The 21,782-nt window shown below is 44.0% G+C and overlaps 2 protein-coding genes across 4 annotated transcripts in view; one reads left to right on the forward strand and one right to left on the reverse strand.

The window, feature by feature from the left end:
- JAZF1 (JAZF zinc finger 1) overlaps positions 1 to 4,651 on the forward strand; it is a gene marked incomplete at its 5' end in the record, with an annotated part of 209,135 nt that extends 204,484 nt beyond the window's left edge. The window contains one exon of the mRNA XM_084280456.1: positions 4,245 to 4,651. Within this exon, the coding sequence (XP_084136582.1) occupies positions 4,245 to 4,421 (177 nt within the window). The 3' untranslated portion in view covers positions 4,422 to 4,651. The remainder of the gene's footprint in view (positions 1 to 4,244) is intronic.
- Positions 4,652 to 7,731: 3,080 nt separating this feature from the next.
- Positions 7,732 to 21,782, reverse strand: part of TAX1BP1 (Tax1 binding protein 1) — a 58,264-nt gene continuing 44,213 nt past the window's right edge. For all 3 annotated transcript variants that reach the window (XM_084280039.1, XM_084280040.1, XM_084280038.1), the window contains 4 exons: positions 18,902 to 19,076; positions 18,408 to 18,556; positions 9,536 to 9,621; positions 7,732 to 8,882 (listed from right to left, as the gene is read on the reverse strand). In XM_084280039.1, the coding sequence (XP_084136165.1) occupies positions 8,681 to 8,882; positions 9,536 to 9,621; positions 18,408 to 18,556; positions 18,902 to 19,076 (612 nt within the window). In that variant the 3' untranslated portion in view covers positions 7,732 to 8,680. The remainder of the gene's footprint in view (positions 8,883 to 9,535; positions 9,622 to 18,407; positions 18,557 to 18,901; positions 19,077 to 21,782) is intronic.

The following is a 21,782-nucleotide window of genomic DNA, read 5'->3' on the forward strand; positions in this document are numbered from 1 at the left end:
AGATGAGTATCAGAAGACCCTCCTGGCCTCCTGCCCAGCTGCTATCTCTTGGCGGGTTCCCATAGGCAGTGCAGTTGAAGCGAGTCATAAACAGCTTTTCTCCAGGAACTTTTTTAAGAAATAAAATTCCTCTCCTCTGATACATATTGATACTCTGTACAGCTTGGCCCAGATTTTCTTGAGGAGCCAAAGTTTCAAGGGGAACGGGAGGGCGGGGACACTTTTGATTGTACCTACATTCACTTGTGGGATAGTCAGAAACAGTGAAATCAATCTGGAGCACGCTGGCTTCTAGATGTTTAAAACATCATAAACCTCTGATCTGATTCCTGAAGCTTGCTTTCTTTTTCTCTAATTATGGTTACTGACCTAGAGAACAAATTATAAGTATTTTATAGCGTCCTGGTTCTGGGCAGGCCAGAGTTAACCTCCCCAGGACTGCACATTTTGGTGGTTGTTCATGATTTATATTTCAGGCCTTAGATTTTGACTTTTAGGAAATCAGCTGCATCTTTCAAAGTACCCCAGCAATCTCATCCTTGTTTCTCATACATTTTGGATTTACACCCACATTTGGGCGCCCTGTCCAGAACCCAGCACTTACTTTTCCTTTTATTCAGTGCCATATGTGAGTGCCAGGAATTTGCTCTCTACCTCTGGAGGAGGACATTCAAAATGTGTATATGGTGTAGGTAAATTTATTCCTGAGACTAGAAAACCCCACGAACAGCACAGTTAGACCATTGCAGAGAAACCCCTTGACTTGTCTTTCTGGCAGGTGATGAGACGAGGGTCTTTGGCCTGTCGGATGGGGGCGCCCGGGAGGGCGGGAAGGCTGATCAGGGAGGCTGTGACTGCCGCCTCAACAGCGAGCCTGGAGCCCTGAGCCTCGCCAGAGCTCAGGGAAGGAGAATATTGGTGTGAGAGGGGGAAAGAAAGGAATTTACTTAAAGAAATGAGCAAGCCAGAGCTTGCAAGTTGAGCAAAGAGGAACCAGACCCACAAGGAAAACTTGAGAGGGACAGCCAGGAGATAGACAAAACCTGTATGAATGTCCAAGTCTGAAACAAGAACCCTCCCAAACCATCCTTGGTGTCTGTGTTCCAACACGATGGGGGTGGCGAGCTCCCACACCTTCTGTGGTGGACTGGCCTCGTGAGTACAGCTGTGCGAGGGGCCCTGCCCAGCAAGTGCCCTTGTGTCCATGCCAACCAGGTAGTGCCAGTCTGAGCTTCCCTATCTCCTGATCTGGGCCCAGGTTAATAATTATTTCCTCCTGTTTGAGATTTTAGAGTGTCCTTCTATACTGCCATCTTCTTCCTCAATCGTTTCTGAGAGTAAATACTGAGCAACCTAAGTAACTAGAGCAATAAAAGTGATGTATGAGTTTGGCAGTGGGTTTTGCCATACCTCAACAAACTCAACCCAGACATACAACAAAGTGTTTACATTACAGCAGTGGGAAAAGTACTGAGGAGTCGACTGTAATTCTAACAACAGTTTTCTTTTAGACAGGAGTACAGGTCAAATTTCACATCACCCTAGCTCCTCATACTCTGCCAGACTTACTATTTTTCAAACCTTCCAAGGCCAAATTCATTCCACAGAGTTTTCTGGTTTAGCAGTTCCTCACATTTTTCTGCCCAAAAGTACTTTCCCCCCACTGACCAAAGGGCGTGGTGTGTTCTGTACCTGAATCCTGGAAAATCTGCATCAGGGCAGGAATGCTGTCGGTGTGGAACAGCGAGGAGACCTGTGATTGTGAATTTAGGGCATCTGCAGCAATCAATACCAGTTTAAAAGTATATTGAAGTGATCTCTTACAGTAATTAAATGTCTAAACGGGTTTCTGTAGGTTCCAAAATACATGCTTGGGAGTACATGTTTGGGAGTAACTTTGGCTTTAAAATTTCACTGCAATAGCAAAAGTTTAGCAGGTCACCCCCAGAATTTCCCTTCTTTGAAAGCCCTTAAGGGTACCTAGATGTTGGCAGATGCCTTACGCCAGTCCCCACGCCAGCAGTGACATCCCCAGCCCCCTCACGCCAGCGGCCCTGTGGGTGCTGAAGGTTGTAAGAAGCTGTGTGAAGGCCGCCTCAGAATCTCAGATAACCTGTAGGGAATTCATGTCACTGCTCTTGAGGATCATTTGTGGCTTTGATGGGCTTGGCTTGGTGATATGTATGGCCTTCTGGTGGTTACAGCCTTCTGCTTCGTCACCCATAACTACCTGCACGGAAGGCTGGTATTCAACGTCTGGTCGGTACTGGGGAGTGACGATTCTCGTCTCCCACACCCTGGGTGGTGGCTGTGCAGGAGTTCCCCAGTGGTGAGGGTATAAAGGACAATTTGGGGCTGGATTTGCAACTTCAAGTGAGGATTCAGTGCCTGGGTGCTCTAGAGGAGAGAAACATGAGTCTGTGGGCAGCATAGTTGCTTGGGGTCTTGCACCCTTTCTCCAGGGTGGACAGTTCAGGCTAGGATTCTCTTCCTAAAGGGTTTCCACAACCCAGCCTCTCCAGGCACCCGGGGTGCCCTCAAAGGCCAGTGCAGCTGAACAGACCCCGCTGGGCATTACGAGTCCTGGCTAGGACGGCTCCTGATTGCAAATGGAGACCTGGTTTTGCCTACAGGTTAAACACCCATCGCTGCGGCGGCACAGCGCGCGTGTAACTGCTCAGGACTGGCACTTCACGCTGTGAGCACACCCTGGCCGTCTGGCACACGGGGCAACGGTGACTCCTGCAGATTCGGAGTCAGGGGAGGAGAAAGGGGAGTGTTGGCAGGGGAGTGGTATTGAAGCGGTTAAGCCTGTGCCTCTCTGGGGTTTGCTGTCCCATGTATATAGAGCCTTCTGAAGTTTTAGGAGTTGGAGTTCCATTCTGTTTACTGAAGGCTTTTTCTTTTTCCTTTTTAATTCTTTTTATTTTTAAACAACTTGTCTGACTTGTCTCATTGCTGCGAGTTTCAAGCTGGAGCTTCCACTTACTGGAAGCTGCACGTTAATAGTAACAACTGAACTTGCTGTTCAAAAAGGGCCAAAGGGGGCTTTTGTTCTGGGCAACACCAGTCAGTGTTCAGCAAAGATAAAATCCCTGGAACTTCTAATTTGCAGCTTAATTATTATCTGTGCTGTTAATTGATTTATTTTTTTTTTAAATAATTAAAAAAAAGCCCTGAGATACATACCTGGAAGCATTAGACAGGACACAGGAGAGCCTCAGAGCTGTATCTTGTCACAAATTGCCTTGGCATCTTTTTTTCTTCTGAGGAGGAGAAGCTCTAGTGACAGACAGTTTACCTTTCCTCATTTATCCAAGAACCCAAACTCTCTTTAGTGGAAGCAGGTAAGAGAGACCCCTGCCAAGATGAACGCTACATAAAGCACCCTCCCATACTAGTGAGACCACACCAGCTTCTTCCACTCTTCCTGGAAAGGAAAGGGAGGGAGGAGAGGGCGGTGACTTTGATGATCAGGAAGGTTCCTGATGAATCCTAGTGGAAGTGCTGCCCGTTTCCCGGCTCAGGCAGTGTAAGGCTAAGTGTGTGGTGCTGCTGGCATCGGTTCTTCTCTCCAAGCAGCAGTGGAGATGGCTTCTCTCCTTTTAGCTGCAGAATGCTCCCAAACAATAGCTATTTTGAAGATGGCTTCTCTGGATTATTCTCTCTACGTGGGTGCCCTGTGTAACTCTGTAAGTGCTCCCTGCAGACTGCTCTCTGGAGACAGTCTGTGAGCGCTCAGAATCCGCTGGTGCCTAAAGACAGATCTAGAAACAATGGCACACAACGGAACAGACTCGCCACGGAGGGAGCTGCAGCTTTGTGAGGAAGTGTTTCTCGGGTCTTCATGCCAGTTCTTTGTTTGCCTGTAAACGAACCTCTGAATAACAAAATCTGTCAGTGCTCTGTGAGAAAAAAACCTCAGGAAGCGAAGAGCATCCCTGTGAGCCTGTTCTGTGGTAGTGTTTGGAGTGTACCAAACATTGGGAGGTAAAAACCAGTGTTCCCCAGGTAGACCAACGCCAGGCATTAGAACCACGGAGGTTATTCTCCTTCTTGTCCCACCCACCTCATGTGTTCAGATCCCCACAGACGGGTAACACTGCGCGGGAGGGAGGTCCTGGCAGTTTGGGTGATCCCACCCATCAGGTTCATCCATCTTTGTTTCTTCTAACAGGAAGCCAGGCCGCTGTCAGGCCGCTCAGCCACTAACGCTGTGCTCGCTCTCTCTCTCTCTCTGGCAGAATGTGAACGGTATCAAGTACCACGCCAAGAACGGCCACAGAACGCAAATCCGCGTACGCAAACCCTTCAAATGCCGCTGTGGGAAGAGTTACAAGACAGCTCAGGGCCTGCGGCACCACACAATCAACTTCCACCCCCCCGTGTCTGCTGAGATTATCAGGAAGATGCAGCAATAACATGCTGGTCACAAATGTGCCAAGAAACCCTCACCAGCAGTTGCTGATTTTGAGAACAGCCACCTTTTTCAGGGGAAGCATTCAGCAACCCTTTAAAACAAGTTACCTGCATGCTTTAAGATTTTCTGTAATTTTGGAATGATGTCTCTTTGTAGGGTTAATGATTTTGTACATTTGCACATGTAATCATCATACCCATTCCCATTTCTTTGAGATAAGGTGCTATAAAAGCTATAGATTCTTCAGAACATTTTTCTCCAAAACAGACAAAAATTAATTGGGGGGGTGGGGGGAAGAATGAGGGGGGACATCACATATTTAGTTGTACTGAAGTGTTGAACAGGAGTGAGAGGAGGAGGAGGAGGAGAGCTTGGCACTGACATCCTTTCAAGATTGTAACGTGATGACGACTTCTCGATGCATCTGTCAATGTGTGTGTGCAAAAAACAAACCAAAACCAAACCACCTTCGTCGAAACTCTAGTTAACATGCCTTACATAATGGAGTTATCCGTGGAGTAGCAAGTCTTTTAGGTAATGGAAATATAAATAAGAAAGAATGTTTAACATAATATGCTAAAAATATTTTCATACTTAAATAACATACATAAAAGGTGTGCTTGCTGTATTTTATATTATCTTGCAAATCTTTCTGGGTTTTTTTTTCTTCCCCCTCTCTTGAAACGCTGAAAGCCTCGCCATCCCACCTAGTAAACAATCACTTTAGTGTTAGAAATTACCCTTTTTTTATTATTATTTTTAATTTTTTTTTTCTTTTTTGGGTACAAGATGTCATACTATGTTCACGCCCATCGAACTTTTGAGGACCAATCTCCCAGTCCAACTAAATATTTACCCCTGAGCTATCTGTTAGGAAGACACTTGGAAATACTTAAGTGCAAATTTATGTGTGTGTGAGAAACAAATATTTTTTTTTTAATTATTATTTTTCTTTCTTCATCTCAGATGAAGTTTTAAAGCACTTTGTAGTTCTCGATTGCCAACAGAGTTAACGTTTTATGTGTTGCCAACTCTTGCAGCTGCCGCACGCGCGCGCGCGCCGGCGGCTGCAAATAAAAATTGAAAATTCTCCGCATGGTTTAAGGAGGGTCCGTTCTTTGTGCTCGGGGAGCTCCTCACGCCTCTCCCTCGGGGGTCTTTCTTTGTAGTTTGGAGATTTATTTTGCTTTTTCTTTGTGCATTTCCCCCACCACCACCACCTTTGCCCCTTTTGCTTCTCCTTGTAGGTCACTGCATTCCGTTTGGAAGTGTCTGTTTAGCTTTATGTTTAATTTTGCTGAATTATGACATATGAGCCTTACTGAAGATTTAAGTGCTTCTTGCAGCAGGTGGTCAGAGACTGACTCAAACCAAAAGCCACCCCGAGAGCACTTCGTGTCTGGACCACACCTGAGGGGTTGGTGCTCGCCACCCTGCCTTGAGCACTCTTCTCCCACAAGTGCTATTCCTGGAGCCGAGGTGGGCGGCCCCGGCCCTGCCCCAGCGCAGAGACACCTCGTACCCGGTGAGCGGGAAGGAGGGACTCACTGTTTGGAACACAGCAGTCGCCTTTGCTTAGTTCCTCTTCTTTTACGTGCAAAAGAAAGCTCAGAGAAGGGATGAGCTTTCCCTTTATTTTTGTTTCCCCCATCCCACCCCGCCACCCCGAAGCTTTAAAGGAAACCTCGGGAAGGATGGCCATGGCCTAGTCTCCAGCAGAGTAAAAGTCTCATTAGAACACTTAGGAGTCATCCTAACGACGAAGCCTTTAGAACACCCGAATTGCAGTAAACCATCCCTTTTTTCAACCCCTAGAGAGGTGACAGCGCCCGTGCCGTGCGGTGCCGTCAGCTGGCTTCAAAGGGTGATCCAGACATGAGAGTGAGCGGTGCCCTCGCGGCCCCGGGTGGCCGCTTCCCACCCTCCGCAGTTTTTGGCGACAGATCTGGCCAACAACCGCGGGGTGTTTTTGGCTCTGCTCCTAGTGCAAGAAACTACAGGCTGGGTAAGTTCGTTCAACAGCTAAACAGTCGTAAAACGTCATTGTTGCATGTAAATTCCTTTCGGCTATAAAAAGGAAATTCCAGTTTCTATTTACCTATCCGTTGTGACAGTATTATTAAACAGGTAAAGATGGGACTATTTTGTTATACTGTGTATAGTGAATGTATTGTACCGTGTCTGTGAAAAGTGTGCTTTAAATTATATTTTCATATGTTTTGTTGGGGACAAAAATACTTTAAGTTCGGAAGCGACAGAGGTTTGTTTTAGAACTGAAGGCAACTTAAAGAATTCCTGTCAAGAAAGCTGCTGCTTATAAATGTAAATCAAATCACATTTAAAATAAACTGCCTCTGACCTAAAGAGCCGGCTCTTCGCCTCTTCCTCCCCCTGGGGTTACGTTCTTGGGCTGCATGTACCCTTTCGCTCGACTGTTTTACTTTGGGATTGTCAAACTCCAGAGTCCACAAACACCCAAAGTGAGTTAATCGCTACACCCTTAATGCACAAAACCACAGAGGCTGGAGAAGACAAAAAAAGCTCATTCTGATATAATCAGTCAAGACCTTGATGTGGTCGAGGCTCCTGCCTTGCAGCTGGCACAGGAGCCCCTTCAGTGGTGGGCTCTGGGTTTACTGTTCCTTGGAGGGGTTGGGGCAGTGACGCAGCTATCGCGCTGAAAGGAGCCATCATTGACTTCTTAACTGGGTGAGGGTCAGGCAGAGGTGGGGGGCTGTATGGGGGGAACCACCATTATACACATATGACAGAGCCTCTGCTTGGGGCGCAACCGAGGTTGGAGGTGACCTCCTCAGATTGCGGAGGCCTTTAGTGATGTCATAGCAAACAATGGTTCGGTTTTAGAGCCTGTTCTAACTCTTCTGTACACCGGTGAGTTACAGTAAGAAAACCAATGGACAAAACATTCTTGGAGTAGTTGTTTGCTTCCCCACAGCAGCTCTTGCCCGGAAGCTCTCTGTTTAAAAGCAGACCTGAGATGTAAGGCTTAGAACACTGAGGACAGACAGCGTAGCTGCTCCCCAAGGCACTGTGGTTTATCGGTGTCACGCAGCTTTTAATAAACCCTGCAGGGAACAGGACATTGCACCTGTTCAGGGCAGAACTGCAGGCAGGAGAAGCTACCGGGAACCTGAATCCCAGAGTCTCCATCTCAACCAAAGAACATAAAACTGAGGAGACGACAGTGGGCGTCACACAGAGCTGAAACATCCTTGCCCAGAAGTACCTAACACCTCAACTCCGGCTCGTTTCAAGGTGAACAGCAGGAAGAAAGGACCACCGACTCCAGGAAGGGTTTTTGCTTTTAATGTAACAGGACTACTGTACAACAAGTGGAAAGCAAATATACTTAATGCAGTTAAAGTAAATATAAAAGGTTTAGATATACACACACCTTTTACTGACCAGAAAGAAAGATGTGAAGTTAAAAACGCAGGAGGTTTAAAAGCCCGAAGCCAAAAGGAACACAAGTCACTGCCGGGGAAACAGAACAGGATTCTCTACTGAACGCAACTGCAACAGAACAGCAACGGGGTCGGGGGCTTTTACTTCTGAACAGCTGCCTTTCAGCATTGAAGCACAGCAGTTCCTTCCAACTCAAAAATCCTGCCCTCGGGGACCACACCGTCCCTCAAGGCAAACATTCAACACATAAAACCAAGGTCTTTGCCGCTGCTTTTGTTGCAAGCACCTCAGCTTGCAGAACATGCACCTACGCCCAGATGTGTACCAGGAAACTGGATTTTGGTAGGGTACCTTAGTAGCTTTCTGACTGAACTGTTGCTCAGAGACACATCTGGTTATTCCAGCTTTAATCGTGCCTCAGGCGTCATGGTTCAAGAGAAGCCCCAGTGCTGTGGTGGCTTTTTTGATGGAGCTGAAGAGCATCATCAATCTGGTCTCTTTTTTCTGAGGTTGAATCATTCCTGTGTCCTTACAAGTTCCGCTGAGTAGGGGAATAAATAGCTACATACACAACAGAGAGGGAAACAGAGCGTGTGTGTGTGTATTTTTTTAGTATAATGTTAGGTAGAGAGAAGATAACCCAATAGCAGCTTCCAGCCGCGATTCCTCACGGCTCCCGCGAGAGCACACCGGCTTTCAGGCAGAAGTTTGCGCTACTACAGAGAAGCTGCGCTGGTTTTGTCCCAGAGGTGGGCTACTCAGAACTGGGGGGTGGTTTGGGATGGTTTTGTTGTTGGGTTTTTCCTTTAAGCTACACTGCAAAACAAAGTGGTTTTAATCAAAATTCAATACGTTCTGATCAAAGTGCGTCTGAACGTGCCTCTCAAAGCCCTGCTGATCGTAGTCAGGCGGGAACTGCTCGCTGCACATGGGGCACACCTTCCAGTGGCTCTCCACGTGCTCCTCAAACTTGCTCTGGTCGTAGTTGGGTGGAAACATCACATCGCAAAGGGGGCACTTCTTGTGCAGGTCGAAGCTTCCCAAGGAGATGGAGAAAGAGACAAAGAAAGGAGGAAACAGTTATTAAGAGCCACCACTGTGAAGCAGAACACAAAAGCAGCGCCCCTCTGCCACCAGCATCAAGAGCTTTACATCAAACCTAAATCTGAGCAGACTTTGTGTCTAAGCAAGTACCGTACAGGTAACTGAAGTGCTCCAAGTGCTGAGTGCAGTTAAGTAGTTCCACTGAGGAATTCCCAACTAACATGGCATTCCGAAAGCAGCATAATTTTGACATAACTCCAGCTACCACTGAATACAAACTTATTCTATGTCTTAATGGCCAAGCAGTTTCATGGGAAACCACGCTCTCTGCTCATAAATGCCTGCTCTCAGCAAACATAACACTTTATAAAAGCTCTAAACTGAGGTTCACAATTAGGGTGGGAAGAGAGGGGAAAATCCCAAAAGCTATTCATTCATTTACAAAAAAAAAAAATAATAATTGTCCAAATTCCATCAAAATAAGGTACAGCGCTAATGACCTACCCAGTCCCGCAGCGTATTCTCCACCAGTCACCTGTACGCCATTCACGCACCGAAAATCCTTAATCATCTTTCACATCCACCCCAGCCCGGGGTTACAGAAACCCATCTGTGCCATCACAGACCCGCTCAGTTAACATTTACCTGGAGTCAAAGCAGAAACCGGTTCCACGTTCGTGCAGGAGAAGACTTGGAGGATCAGGAGCAGAAGGTACAGTGTTGTCATCGTCCTATCAAAGACAGGAGGCGTTTTAAGCAATGCCCACTACAAACAGCTCCCACCCAAATACATTGTCACCCAGCACAAACACGGATGAAATCTGCCCATGGCGTTACAGCCTCCACAGTTTAAGTTTCACTCCAGTGTACACAGGGAGATGTGGTTAACATGGTTAACAGACAGAGCACTAAGCGCCTTCGGACCACGTGCCAGAGCGGAAACGCGCGCCAGTGCTGCGTGAAGGCGCCCGCTGACGCCGCAGGGGAAACACGGGCAGCTCCCTGCCAGCGCCTGGGGCCTTACACGGAACGGGAACCCCGTGTTAAGCCGAGCGCGGGGCAGCGCGCTCCGAACCCCGACAGCATCTCACCGAGAGCCGAGGCTCAGCAATGGGTTCCAGGCAGCTGGACGTCCCCTCAGCCCTGCACAATCTGTCAATGTGAATTCCGGCACGGGAAAGGAGACCTCGGATTCTATTCACCTGCCTGTCTCACAACGGTCAGTTCTCAGTCCTCTGCTGCTGCCACCAGCCAGGCACGTCCCACAGCCATCAGGCACATCAGCTAAACCCTGGGCTGGCTGCCCTCCTGGGCTGCCCCCTTCCCTCACACCACAGCACACAGGCAGCTGCAGCAGGCATGGATGGGGACAGCTCTGGCTCTGCTGGGAGACAAGCAGGTTTTGCCTCAGAGCTTCTAAGTGGCAGGTCAGACCCTGGGCATCTGCTGCTACTCCCTCCACAGAACAAGAGAGGGGTTTGCCTGCTGCAAGAAATTCCTAAGCAGGAAAATGCAGAATTCCTACAGCAACTGGACTCAGAGAGTTCCCTTAATTCTGTGACTGCGTTATTACAAATTAAGATCACAGATGAAGCACAGTGATATAAGCAAACACAATTATTAGGGCACAAAAGCAAAATAAATTGAAGAACGAGGAAGCAAATCAGAACCGGGTTTGCAGCAGTATCCAACTATTTCTTACAGAGCATCTGGGTTCCACTCTGCAGTCAGTGCAGCACAAAACCTGCTCACTTCAAGGTGAGAATACAGGTAAATTCAGCAAGATGTCTGAAACTTCAACTCCTAAATAATTCTCCTCCTCACCTCAAAGACACCTCACACACAAGAACTCTGAATTATTTAGCTGATCCTTAGAGAGAGCTGTGCAAGGGACCAACTGTGACAGCAAACACGCTGTATGTTTGTGTATCTAATACATATCATAGAATCACAGAATCTCTTGAGTGGGAAGGGACTCGTAAGGATCATCAAGTCCAACTCCTGGCTCCACACAGGACCAGCCAGGTCAGAGCATGGGACCGAGCGCATCATCCCACCGCTTCTTGAGCTCAGTCAGGCTCAGTGCTGTGACCACTTCCATGGGGAGCCTGTTCCAGTGCCCAACCACCCTCTCAGTAAAGAACCTCTTCCAATATCCAACCTAAACCTCCCCTGTCGCAGCTTGATACCATTCCCTTGGGTTCTATCACTGGTCACCAAAGAGAGATCAATGTCTGCCCCTTTGCTCCCCCCTTGTCAGGAGGTCATAGACCGTGATAAAGTCTCCCTTCAACCTCACCTTCTCCAGGCTGAACAAACCAAAGGACTTCAGCTTCTCCTCATAAGACCTCCCCTTCAGACCCTTCACCATCCTCACTGCCCTCCTCTGCACACTCTCCAATATTTTTGTATCCCTCTTGTACTGTGGCACCCAAAGCTGCACCCAGTACTCAAGGTGAGAGCCCACGTTCATTTTCAGGCTAAACATACTTTATCCCAGTGAAGAATTAATGGGAACAGGGCAGGAGGGGAAGATTCCCCCAATATTTTTCTTCTCCTGACAACAGCTGTTCAGTTTCAGGCACGCAGGGTTTCCATTAAGCAGCTGGCAGGCCTTGCTGTGACAGCCCTGCTAGCAGCAGACGGGTTTTCCTGCCTAACTCGCTTGCTTTGTGCCTGCAGTAAAAAGGGCCTGTGGGGTTTAAAATATTACTTGGTCCTTCTGTCATGAAAAAGGTAGGGTGTATGGATGCACTGAAGGAAAACTATTTCAAGTATTCCTGTGCTACAATGCTACAGCTTACATAGTGCCTAAAACATGGCACATTTGCTCAGTACCAGTCTGTAAGCAGAGCAGGACTTGTGTAAGAAAATGAATGTGCACCTTTCCTTCAGCAAAGCAGTTCTGCTCCAAACACAGACCTAAGGAACATTTAACTCCTTTGGAAAAGACTTTCTTACAATTCTTCACTGTTTGTCAGTCAGTTACTTCTTGAACATTGGACATTTTTGTCACAGCACTTCCTGCTACTTGGTTACCAATGCTGAGGTGGAAGAGGTGGTGCTCCTCTGGTGCAAGGGCTCTTCGGCCTCAAGTTCTTAACATAAGCTTTGCTCAGGACAGATGATCAGACTCAGTGACAAACACAGAGGTTATTCATTGTGTTATGGGTTATTAATGTTGAGCAAGGAGTTGGGATTTACCAATGCTAATGATTAGTGTGGTATGTTAACCTAAATGATGCAGCTAACAGGATACAGATGGGTGTCTCTTCCCATTCAAAGTTTGGATTGTGGTTGGCCAACCCCTACTTGTAGAAAGGGTCTTTTGCTCTGACCCAAATAAGCAAGCTGACCTGAATGGCCACCTGCAGCAGAACACAAAACTACTTGTCCATGAAGTAATCAGCCTTCCAGACAACTGCTAGACCACCACAGAGACCCAAGTTTCCCCTCCAGAGAAGGAAGCCTTGTGGTCCTCACATGCGCATTAGATGAGGATTAAGATGTACCAAGTGGCAAATGAAATACGTTTGTGTGACACGACTGAAACAGAAGCAACCCTACCAATGCCCTCACCCATTTACACCAGCCATGCAGCAGCAGCAGCCTGCCTTAGCACCAGCTTCCTCACACACACATTTCTGCTCTAACACCACAGTCCATGGGAAAACCCGAGATTTTAACTGGAACCAGCAAAATGCAAGCTGAGGTTTGCCATTTAAGAAAATTATTTTAAAAAAAAAGATCAGTGCTTTAATAGATTAATAAGTGGGGGGTGGTTTTTAGTTTGTTTTGGGTGGGTTTTTCACATTTACTGTAGTTATTGTAGCTATTTGCCCAGTGTTCTTCCCATCCTCCCGCCTCGCCTCTCTTTTTTAAGGAAAAAAATCCCCAAAATTGGGGATCCTGCTGGTCACTTGGTAAGATAAAATTGTTTACATCTCTTGTCCTATCTTCCAGCTTCTGGCATGGTGACACCCTGCCAACCACGTGCCAACATAACACTCCTTCTCATCCATTTTTGAAAGCACTGATGTGAAGAAGGGTACTGTGCTTGCCTCGCCGTGGCACCCATGCCCGCTCCGGCATCGAGGCCTTGCAGGCACTACCTTCAACAGAAGGCAAGTTGTTTCCCACTGACAAAACAGGCTTTTCTGATGTCATGAGGAACATTGTTTGCTATGTCTATGTCCTAGGGGCACAGCTTCCTCACAACTCAGTGCAATTGACTGTAAAAATCATACTGCGCCTCCCTTGCGGTACCTTCTGACCTCACACCATGGGAAAACGACAAAACTAAGTACCTACTGGTACTACACTGTTAGGACAGGAAAAGCCTTTTCTCTTGGCCAAGCGTATGAAGACAGAGCAGTTCTCAGCCTTTTGGGGTGCTTAACCCACACAAGGTGGCAAACCTACACCTCCAAGTGCACACAACAGAGATCACGGTGTAACTCAAGAATGGTCACACACTAAAATCTGAGGACTTCTCTTAGCCTGAGAGTACTTCCCAACTGTTGTAATTACAAGTTACACCAAGTATACTATCAGCAATCATGAAAAGTTCTCGTGTGCTGCCCTGGGAAAACACAGAAATGTCCCCCTGTACCAGGCCTGACTGCTGTCCATCCCTGTCATTTCAGCTGTACAAAACTCTACAGTGTGCCCAGTAAAAGAGAGAACTGTATGAAGGGAGGACAGAACGTTACCCATCTTGGCTCACCATCACTTAGTGCCTGGTTTCTTCCAGCTGGTGTAACCAGTGATAGATTCTTTATTCTTCTAAGTGATGCTACACATGCCTTTCAACCTGACATCTAAGCACCAGTCACTCTCCCATGAGAAGGCTAGCTGAAGCTGCTTTGCAGGAGCTTGACACCAACTGCTGACATGCCAGGCCTCAATGCCTCAGCCCATGCTGTATTTTAAGCACAGGCAGCAGCTCACTCAAGACCCCATGATCCAGTCATCCAAGTTATGTAGACAGAAGCCCCATACTCCAAATTCTGAGAGACAGTTTAATGTGCCCTTTGCATAGAGACAGCTTTCCAGTCTGACAGCCAGGATTATGGCTGCTCATACTTAGTCCGAGACCTCTGCAGCGCCCTGCAATGATGTAATACAGTCAATGTGGCCTCGTGTCCTTACAAAAAGTCTGGTTACAGGCACTGACAGGCTGGAACCATGGTTAGTAAGCCTAAGAAATACCTGGCCTTCTGAATTCAGAAGTTTGGATGATTAGGTTACCAAACTATGAAGGATGCCATTAGCACCATGACTTTACTATCACCAGTCTGTAACTCTGACTCAAACTGCCACGCTGAGTTCCAGGGACTGGATGAATCAAAGATAAATACAGTGTTACCCAACGAAGCATGGTGACAAAGAGGGGCTTTGCCACAGCAAGAGGAAGAAGGGAAAACTGGACATTACCTGTCAGAGGTACAGCTCACCCAGTTTTACCAGAATTAACCAATTTTGTCTCAAGAACTGCTTTCATAATTACAACTGCAATCAGTGCCAAGACTGCCAAGCAGAAATTAGAAACAGTTCCATGCAACACTGTACGAAACCCACAGACTGCTCCAGCTGCTGCAGGTCACTTTACCATGCAACACCCACCTAAGGCTTTAAGCGAGCAGCGAGCAGCCACTCCGCTAACGTGCAGCGTGGGCAAACTGGAAAGACCACGACACACATTCTCTGTCTGCAACTCAGCTCTGCTCTAGAGTGAAATCAAACCAACTCTTTTAGGTGTCCCTGCCCCTCTGCAAGCGGTCTGGTTCCCCAAGAGGGGTACCTGGACACCAACGGCTCCTTTTACGTCTATCTTATACAAGATGGTAAGTGGCTGCCAGGGTAAGATCAGGCCAATGAAGTGTGGTGGGCTGGGGGGTTGTTGGGGTTTGTTTCCATTTTCCTTTGGGTTGGTGATTGGTTGTTTCCCCCACTAGAAGACTTGACCATTTTGGATTAATCTCAAAAAATATCCTGGCCCGGCTGTCAGATGCCAAAAGTTACACCCTCCCACCCCCCACAAATTTACTGTGACTAACAACATTGTTTAAGAGTCTCAGGATAATTATTCTGGGCTTACTGCCAACTGCAATCAGGACTATGTTTCTAAAACTCACACTTTACTATTAGATATATATGTGTATGCTTTGTTTATGGACCTCTCCCATACATACCTGCTTCTAGAAATTATTCCCTCAAAATTATTACTTTTTGGTCAATTACTGGACCATGAGCAAATGGAAAGTTAGTGCTGAGTGGAAGACAGCAGGAACTTGGGGCAAGTCAACTACTCTACGTAAAAATCCCACTGTGTGTGTACTCATCTGGCATGATTAATGCCAACAAGCTTATCCCTCTCTGAAATCACAGTTTAATTCGACTAAGAGTTCCAAAAGCCAAAGCTGTGAAGAATTTCCCAAAGCCTTCAAGACACACAAGACTGATGACTTTTCATGTCAGCCAAATAGATGGAAATGCCCATTCCCAAGGAACAAAGCTTTGAGAGAAAGAAACAAAACTGGAATGCAACAGGAATGTTAAACAAAATTCCTGATGCATTTGGAGATGTTTCTTTACTTGGTCTACAACTCAAGAGGAACTGAAGACAGTGAAGGCAGCGTAAGTTTCAGTATAGTGGGAGTGTCACAATCACCTGAGAAGAGCTAGAAACAAAATTGTCTTCACTGAGAAGTAGAAAGGGAAATCACCTACACTTAGAGCAAGGGTGAACTGCATTCTCCTTTGGAACAGGGAAACTCATGGTCAAATTAGGAGCAAATGCCTCAGCAGAAAGATCATCACAAGCTCAAGAATTTTGTAATTTGCAGGAAGAAAGACAGAGTGACTTTGCAGACAAAGACAGCAGCTGCACCTCAAACAAGTCTGTTACAAGACTGATGAAAAAAACATTTGCATTAAAGCCAAACAAAAACACTTAATGAAGATTCTTCAAAAACAAGAAAACAGGTGGGATTCCTGTACTGAAGGACTGCATCGAAGTCCAAAATATTCCATCAAAGAGGACAATTCCAGTTCAAGTAAAAGAATCAAGTTTTACCACAAAAAAAGAGAACTAAGGGGTCCTTCCTGTCTCTGGATTTTGTCATGCATTCCCCCTAACACTTCTCCCCTGCATCATCACATGTTCTTTCAGTCGTTTAATTCAACTACTGACCAGTCTGCAGCCACATTCAGGTTGATTATCCAGCTGGCAGCTGGCTGTTAGAACAAGAATTGATTCTCCTCTCCCAAGGGATTGTCAAAAAAAACGTAGGAAGTCAGTATCTAAATCCTCTACCACATGCACAAGAATGTAAACAGCAAATATGACCGGGTAAGTTTCACTTGCTAGACCCCCTCAGTTTGCTGACCTATTCCTTAGGCTAGATGAGTGTCTTAAAGGAAAGGAGGTTCCATTTCTGGTCTTCACTCTGTAGAAGCAAGTCACACAGCTATTCTTACACAAAACATGCACTTCCCTACTCTTATCTTACAGGCTGACAAAAGCCTATTTTAGTCATATCTGAGAAGTCTATTTACAGTTGTGTGTACACCACCTCTACTTCATTCTCTCATGTATCATAACATTGGCCAAGAGTCTCAAAGATGTGTCATCTTGGATAAATAACAGATATCACCATTATCAGTAAACCACCACCAAAACATCCATGAAGTGGCTACAACACCCTCAAGTTCTTTGACATAACGTATAGCAATGGGAGACAACAGAAGCCCAGACAATGCTGGTGCTTTAAACAAAGCACCAGGGCTACCAAGCCAGTAGGAATCCTCCTCCAAAGAGCTTACACCTTACTTGTTTAAAAATGCACAGAATTACATCTTAAACAGCTTGTTTTAAAAAAAAAACAAAAAAAAACCCTAGAAGAACAAATAGGAATCTCTTATTTATCATTTCATACCTGCTGTTTCTTCTGCACAAATGACAGGCTCTCCTTAATAATGAATTACCTACATATATGGAAGTTTTTCCTGGTTATTTCTTTAAATACTGCAGCAGAACTGTTTAACCTTTGGCACATTACTAAGTCTCCTTCTCACAACTACTAATTTCCACATAAATTTGTACGCTACACATATAAAGTTTATTTTGGGGAGGAGCAAGCAACTAGTTCTCATTTGTAAAAAAATAAAGTTATAAGTTACTTGATTTAAAGGCACCTTTTCTCAAGCTGAACTTTATTTAAGCCTGCTACATTCCATCTCATTACAGAGCTCCAAGCTGTGTCAGCAAATGAGCACAAGACTCTAGCACTGTTTCTCTTGGGTTTGCAAGAGGGCAAAGCACATAGATCAGAAAGAACACCCTGCTAATTAAACTGAAGATGACTAAAGAAGAGAAGAGCTTGTCATATGTAATATCTACGTCAAGAATGATCAGATTAAATATGCAAAAAGTGAAGTAAAGGTGGGTAACAGCATTAAGCTCACATTCTACATCTTGAACAGGCTGCAAAAGTTCTGACAGATTCTCTAATTATTCACAGTAATGGACACTGGGGGCAAAAGGCAGGAGGGAGAAATACATTTTTCTCCATTATAGGTGCTGAGCACCAGGGCTAAAATCATGCCTGTCTGAACACTGATCAGTTTCTGCAAAGGTTAATAGCAATTAAATGTGGCAAACTAGACTAAATGAGAAACAGGTCATGATACTGCTGTACTTGCAAAGACCACAATACTTTGCAGAAAGGTATTTCTTGTTTAATAGTTTTGAAGATGCTGGAGTACTCAGAATAAAAGAGAGTAGTAAATCTGCTCCTGTTCAAATGAAGATATACAGTCCAGTTTGTACAGAAGCTGATTTAGTAGAAGAGTAACATACAACAGCCTAACAAAGAAATCGATGACGTATTGTTACTTTCAGTTTAACCAGCTTTAGGTAACAGTCAATCAGCTTTTCCAAATGGCCTAACAACAAGAACTGCATGAAATGGAAATGATAAATGCATATTTGCAAAAACAGAAGAAAAGACTTACAGATTAGAATGAAATATCTGGTGCTACACAAAATCCTGGTATCGCTATCCTTTAAATCTGCATTTGTTCTGTTGCAATTTAGTTCCTACATACAAGTTAGGGAATGAGTAAGACTTGGTTACATTTTGAACCCTCGTCCACACAGGAGTGAAAAATCACAGTGAGCTGGGATTAACTGGATTTTTCTACCTCAGCATTTAAAAAGATCAGGAAGCTACAGTCCTAATACCAAAGCTAGCTGTCAGTAACTCAAGAGAGGAAGGGCATAAGTACATTACCACCAACTGATGGTTTGTAGTTTTGTACTTTGGATCTTTGTAGTTTTGTACTACAAAGAAAGCAAAATGCACCTAAAACATCATTGAGGGAAAAGAAAAACCATTTCTGGATTTACATAACAACAGATCAGGTTTAGCAGATACCAAAAAACTTAAGTGCAACTCTTGATTACTCATTAATAAACACATCACGAAAAAAAGTAATAAAGAAGGTAACTTGCATTGCTATCCTCGGGATCTTCTAAACCATCAGGCCGACTAAGATTGCGTGAAGGCTGACTACACACTACATCATCCTCTAGCTCCCAAAAGGAAGTTCTAACAGGTGGTCTTTGGATCTCATCAGGATTAAAAGCACCATCTGCTCCATCTGAAGAGAAATTAATCAGAGCATCTTTGTTAGGCAGAGTTTGTACTTGGAGACTTGAGATGTGCTACCTTACATTTAAAAATCAAGATTTAAAACACGTTTTTAGCTCAGATGATATAAACCAATAGAAGAGACACTGCCTTTTCCAAAAGGTGTGTCTCCTTAAAACTTTATCTTATTGATTCTCATTAATAAGATAAAGGCACATTATTGATTCTCATCACTCAATAAAGGCTCTCTACACCAGTGTAAAGATCACAGGTACTTAACCTGTGTTAAATGAGCCGCTGCTTTTGAAACAGTGAGAGAAATTATATTGGGGGGATGGTGGTGAAATTTATGTACCTCTTCTCTCCTGAATTGTATAGGGGTTTCCATACTGCAATACTGGTAGTCTATTCGGCACCGCAGGAACAGGTCCATTTTCCTCCGAATATGGGTTACGGAAATGTAGTATCTGTTGGGAAATCTGTCCTTCCATCATCCTTCCAGCTTGATTTCCTGGTGTCCTGCCAAGTTCCTAAAGAATGCAAAATTTTAAATGCAATTAATCAATGGAGTCCCAGAAAAGTTTGACATTTTTATGAAATACTTAGATTTGTTTTTAAAAACGTATCTGCTAGTATCCCTGTTGTCTTTTCACCTTGCTCTAGTGCCAAATATACCACATGTACCAAAGACATTCACTGAAAAAAAAATACACCAAGATACTTGAAAGAATTTTTTCTTGTTTTGTCATCAGTTATGTAATTTGAGCTAACAGAACTGCCACTTTTTTTTCAAGAGATACCTGCATCCTTTCTACAATAGGGAAAAATCCATCAAATGAGTAAAGAATGGGTGGATTGACAATAACAACTGAAGATAATGTGCAGGGAGAAAAGTTGCAATTAAAAATGAAATAATTTCTTTTCACATCATACCACAGCATAGAAGAACACACCACTTCAGTATGTGAAATGCATCTAGGTATATACTTGACATCATTTACTATGAACTCCTGAATGGCAGATACATGAAGAACTATTAAGTTCATGGCACTGGATTCTTTCCAATACTTAACAGCACCAGAATGTTGACCTACATGGAACGTAACTTCGCATTCGCTAAGCTAAGCTCAAGGCTGTCACTTTCAGTAAGAAATCCTCAACATCCTTCACATGTACAGGGAAAGAAACCATCACAGAGAATTTAGCAGGTCTCATGTTTTCTATGCTGTAACTGCCTCAGAATTACCTTTACTTGCACGCACAGTCACCTGTGCACGTTAAGCACTGTATATTATGTGCAGATGTGCTAGATGTAGCTGTGTTTCAAACTGGAAGAGAGTTTCTTTGTTCAAATGCAGAGATCCTCTCAAACACTCGCCTCAACCTGCACCTAGAGCCAAAGATTCATTACTTTCCTTTTTCTCAGTTCCTTTAAAAAAAATCAGTATTTAAAAATGTGATGAAACGTTAAACCAGTTGGAACAATTTTGTCCTTGTTTGCGATTGTGCTCAGTGATCATGTTCCCCTTGTAATTAATAGGGGATTTTTTTAGTTATTGCTATTATATCAGAATGTTTCTATTACCATTATGCTAAGTATATCCAAAAACGTCCTTGCCCTAGTCACTGCTGACACAGCTGAAATGTTTGCAGGTTTCTCCTTTCGTGAGCAGAAAGGAGAAAAAAGGAATGACTGTGGTTTTTTCAATTAATACACAGCATTATCTACAATGTTGAGAAGTGGTTTCTGGCTTGCACCAAACAAAGATATAAGAATACTTTTGAGCTGCACTGTAAAGCAGCCTTAACAATTCAGCTGGTGTCTTTCTATTCTTACATTCAAAAAAAAAGGCACACTGTATAAAAAGAATTACAACAGAGATGTAAGTCAAAGTGAGAGAGAGGGGGAAAAAAACAAGTAGCAAGGTGATAGGTCAACTTCAAATTGAAACTTGAAGACTTCAATTAGCAGTTTAACTACACGAGAAGTAAAATGCCTCCGTTACGAAAAGGAACAACTCAATATATTACTTCTTTAAAAAAAACAACCAAACATAGCAAAATTCAGTTGAAAGGCTAAAATACAAAAATGCAAAATCAAGCAGCAGTAACCACTTAGAAAACTGAATGCCACTCAAATGAAGAGGGACAGAAATGATACACTTATTGTTGTATACGTACTATCAGGTTTTAGACATGAAGGGTTGGGACTCCAGCAGCAACACCACAGAGTCATTTTCAAACAGGAAGAGAGTATTATCTACAAATGCTACGGCAGCTGACAGAAACTTTTGTAAAAATAACAGTGTTTATTTTCTTTCAGAAAAACCTTCTAATGTAAGACACCACAATTTCTGTCTAACGCCCTCCAAGTACAACACCCTTCTGTAGATATGATGCAAAGCTCGATAGCGTTACTTTAGCTTTACACACTAAATTGCACATATGATTAAAAAGCTTAGGGTTAAATGGTTAGGATTACACCTTAAAGTTTTAGTGAGCATGTAAAATCTAATAATTCATCTTTACTCAATAAAAAGCAGAAACAATTAATTATTAGTTAAGATTTTCCTTTTTAAAAGCAATTTATTCTGCAGTATGGAAGCAGTTTAGAAGGAGAGGTGGTGGCATTAGTATTTACATTTCAGTATAAGATTAAACAGAATCTAGATCAAAGTGACTGTAAAAAGGTGCTGTAAAATCGCCTTCGCCAAAAGTAGTAAGGCTAGGGCAGAGACTGATTATAAAATTTTAAAAAACAAACCCAAAGGCTACATAAGTACATAAATAAAACAAAACCCAAGTAATTTTATAGGTTTGAAGAGACACCAAATGAACATTTTTAGCATGATATGGTTGGTGACATTTATAAACAAACACCAATAATGGAGTATAAATTGAAAACCTGTTTACCATCCTGTGCTTAAGCTTTTAAACCATGGCCCCAGTCTTTGATTCTTCTTTGTAATGTAAATATCTATAAATTTGGTAGATAAAGTTCCAAACTTTTATAAGCTCCATACATTATTATTATGGTTGTTCTTATGTGTGGTGGTTAAAACTGGATTCATCAAAACTCAACTTTTATTTTGCTTTATTTTGAACTAGAAGAGACATCTATTAAAAATTAAATATTTGGTTAAAGAAAAAAGTACTACCTACTTGTGAATCTAGAATTTTACAAAGCATTTAACTAGCTTAATTTCAATTAATCAGTATGCAAATTTCTGGTTTTA

The sequence above is a fragment of the Gallinula chloropus genome (assembly GCF_964237585.1).
Source record: "Gallinula chloropus genome assembly, chromosome: 2".
NCBI lineage: Eukaryota > Metazoa > Chordata > Aves > Gruiformes > Rallidae > Gallinula > Gallinula chloropus.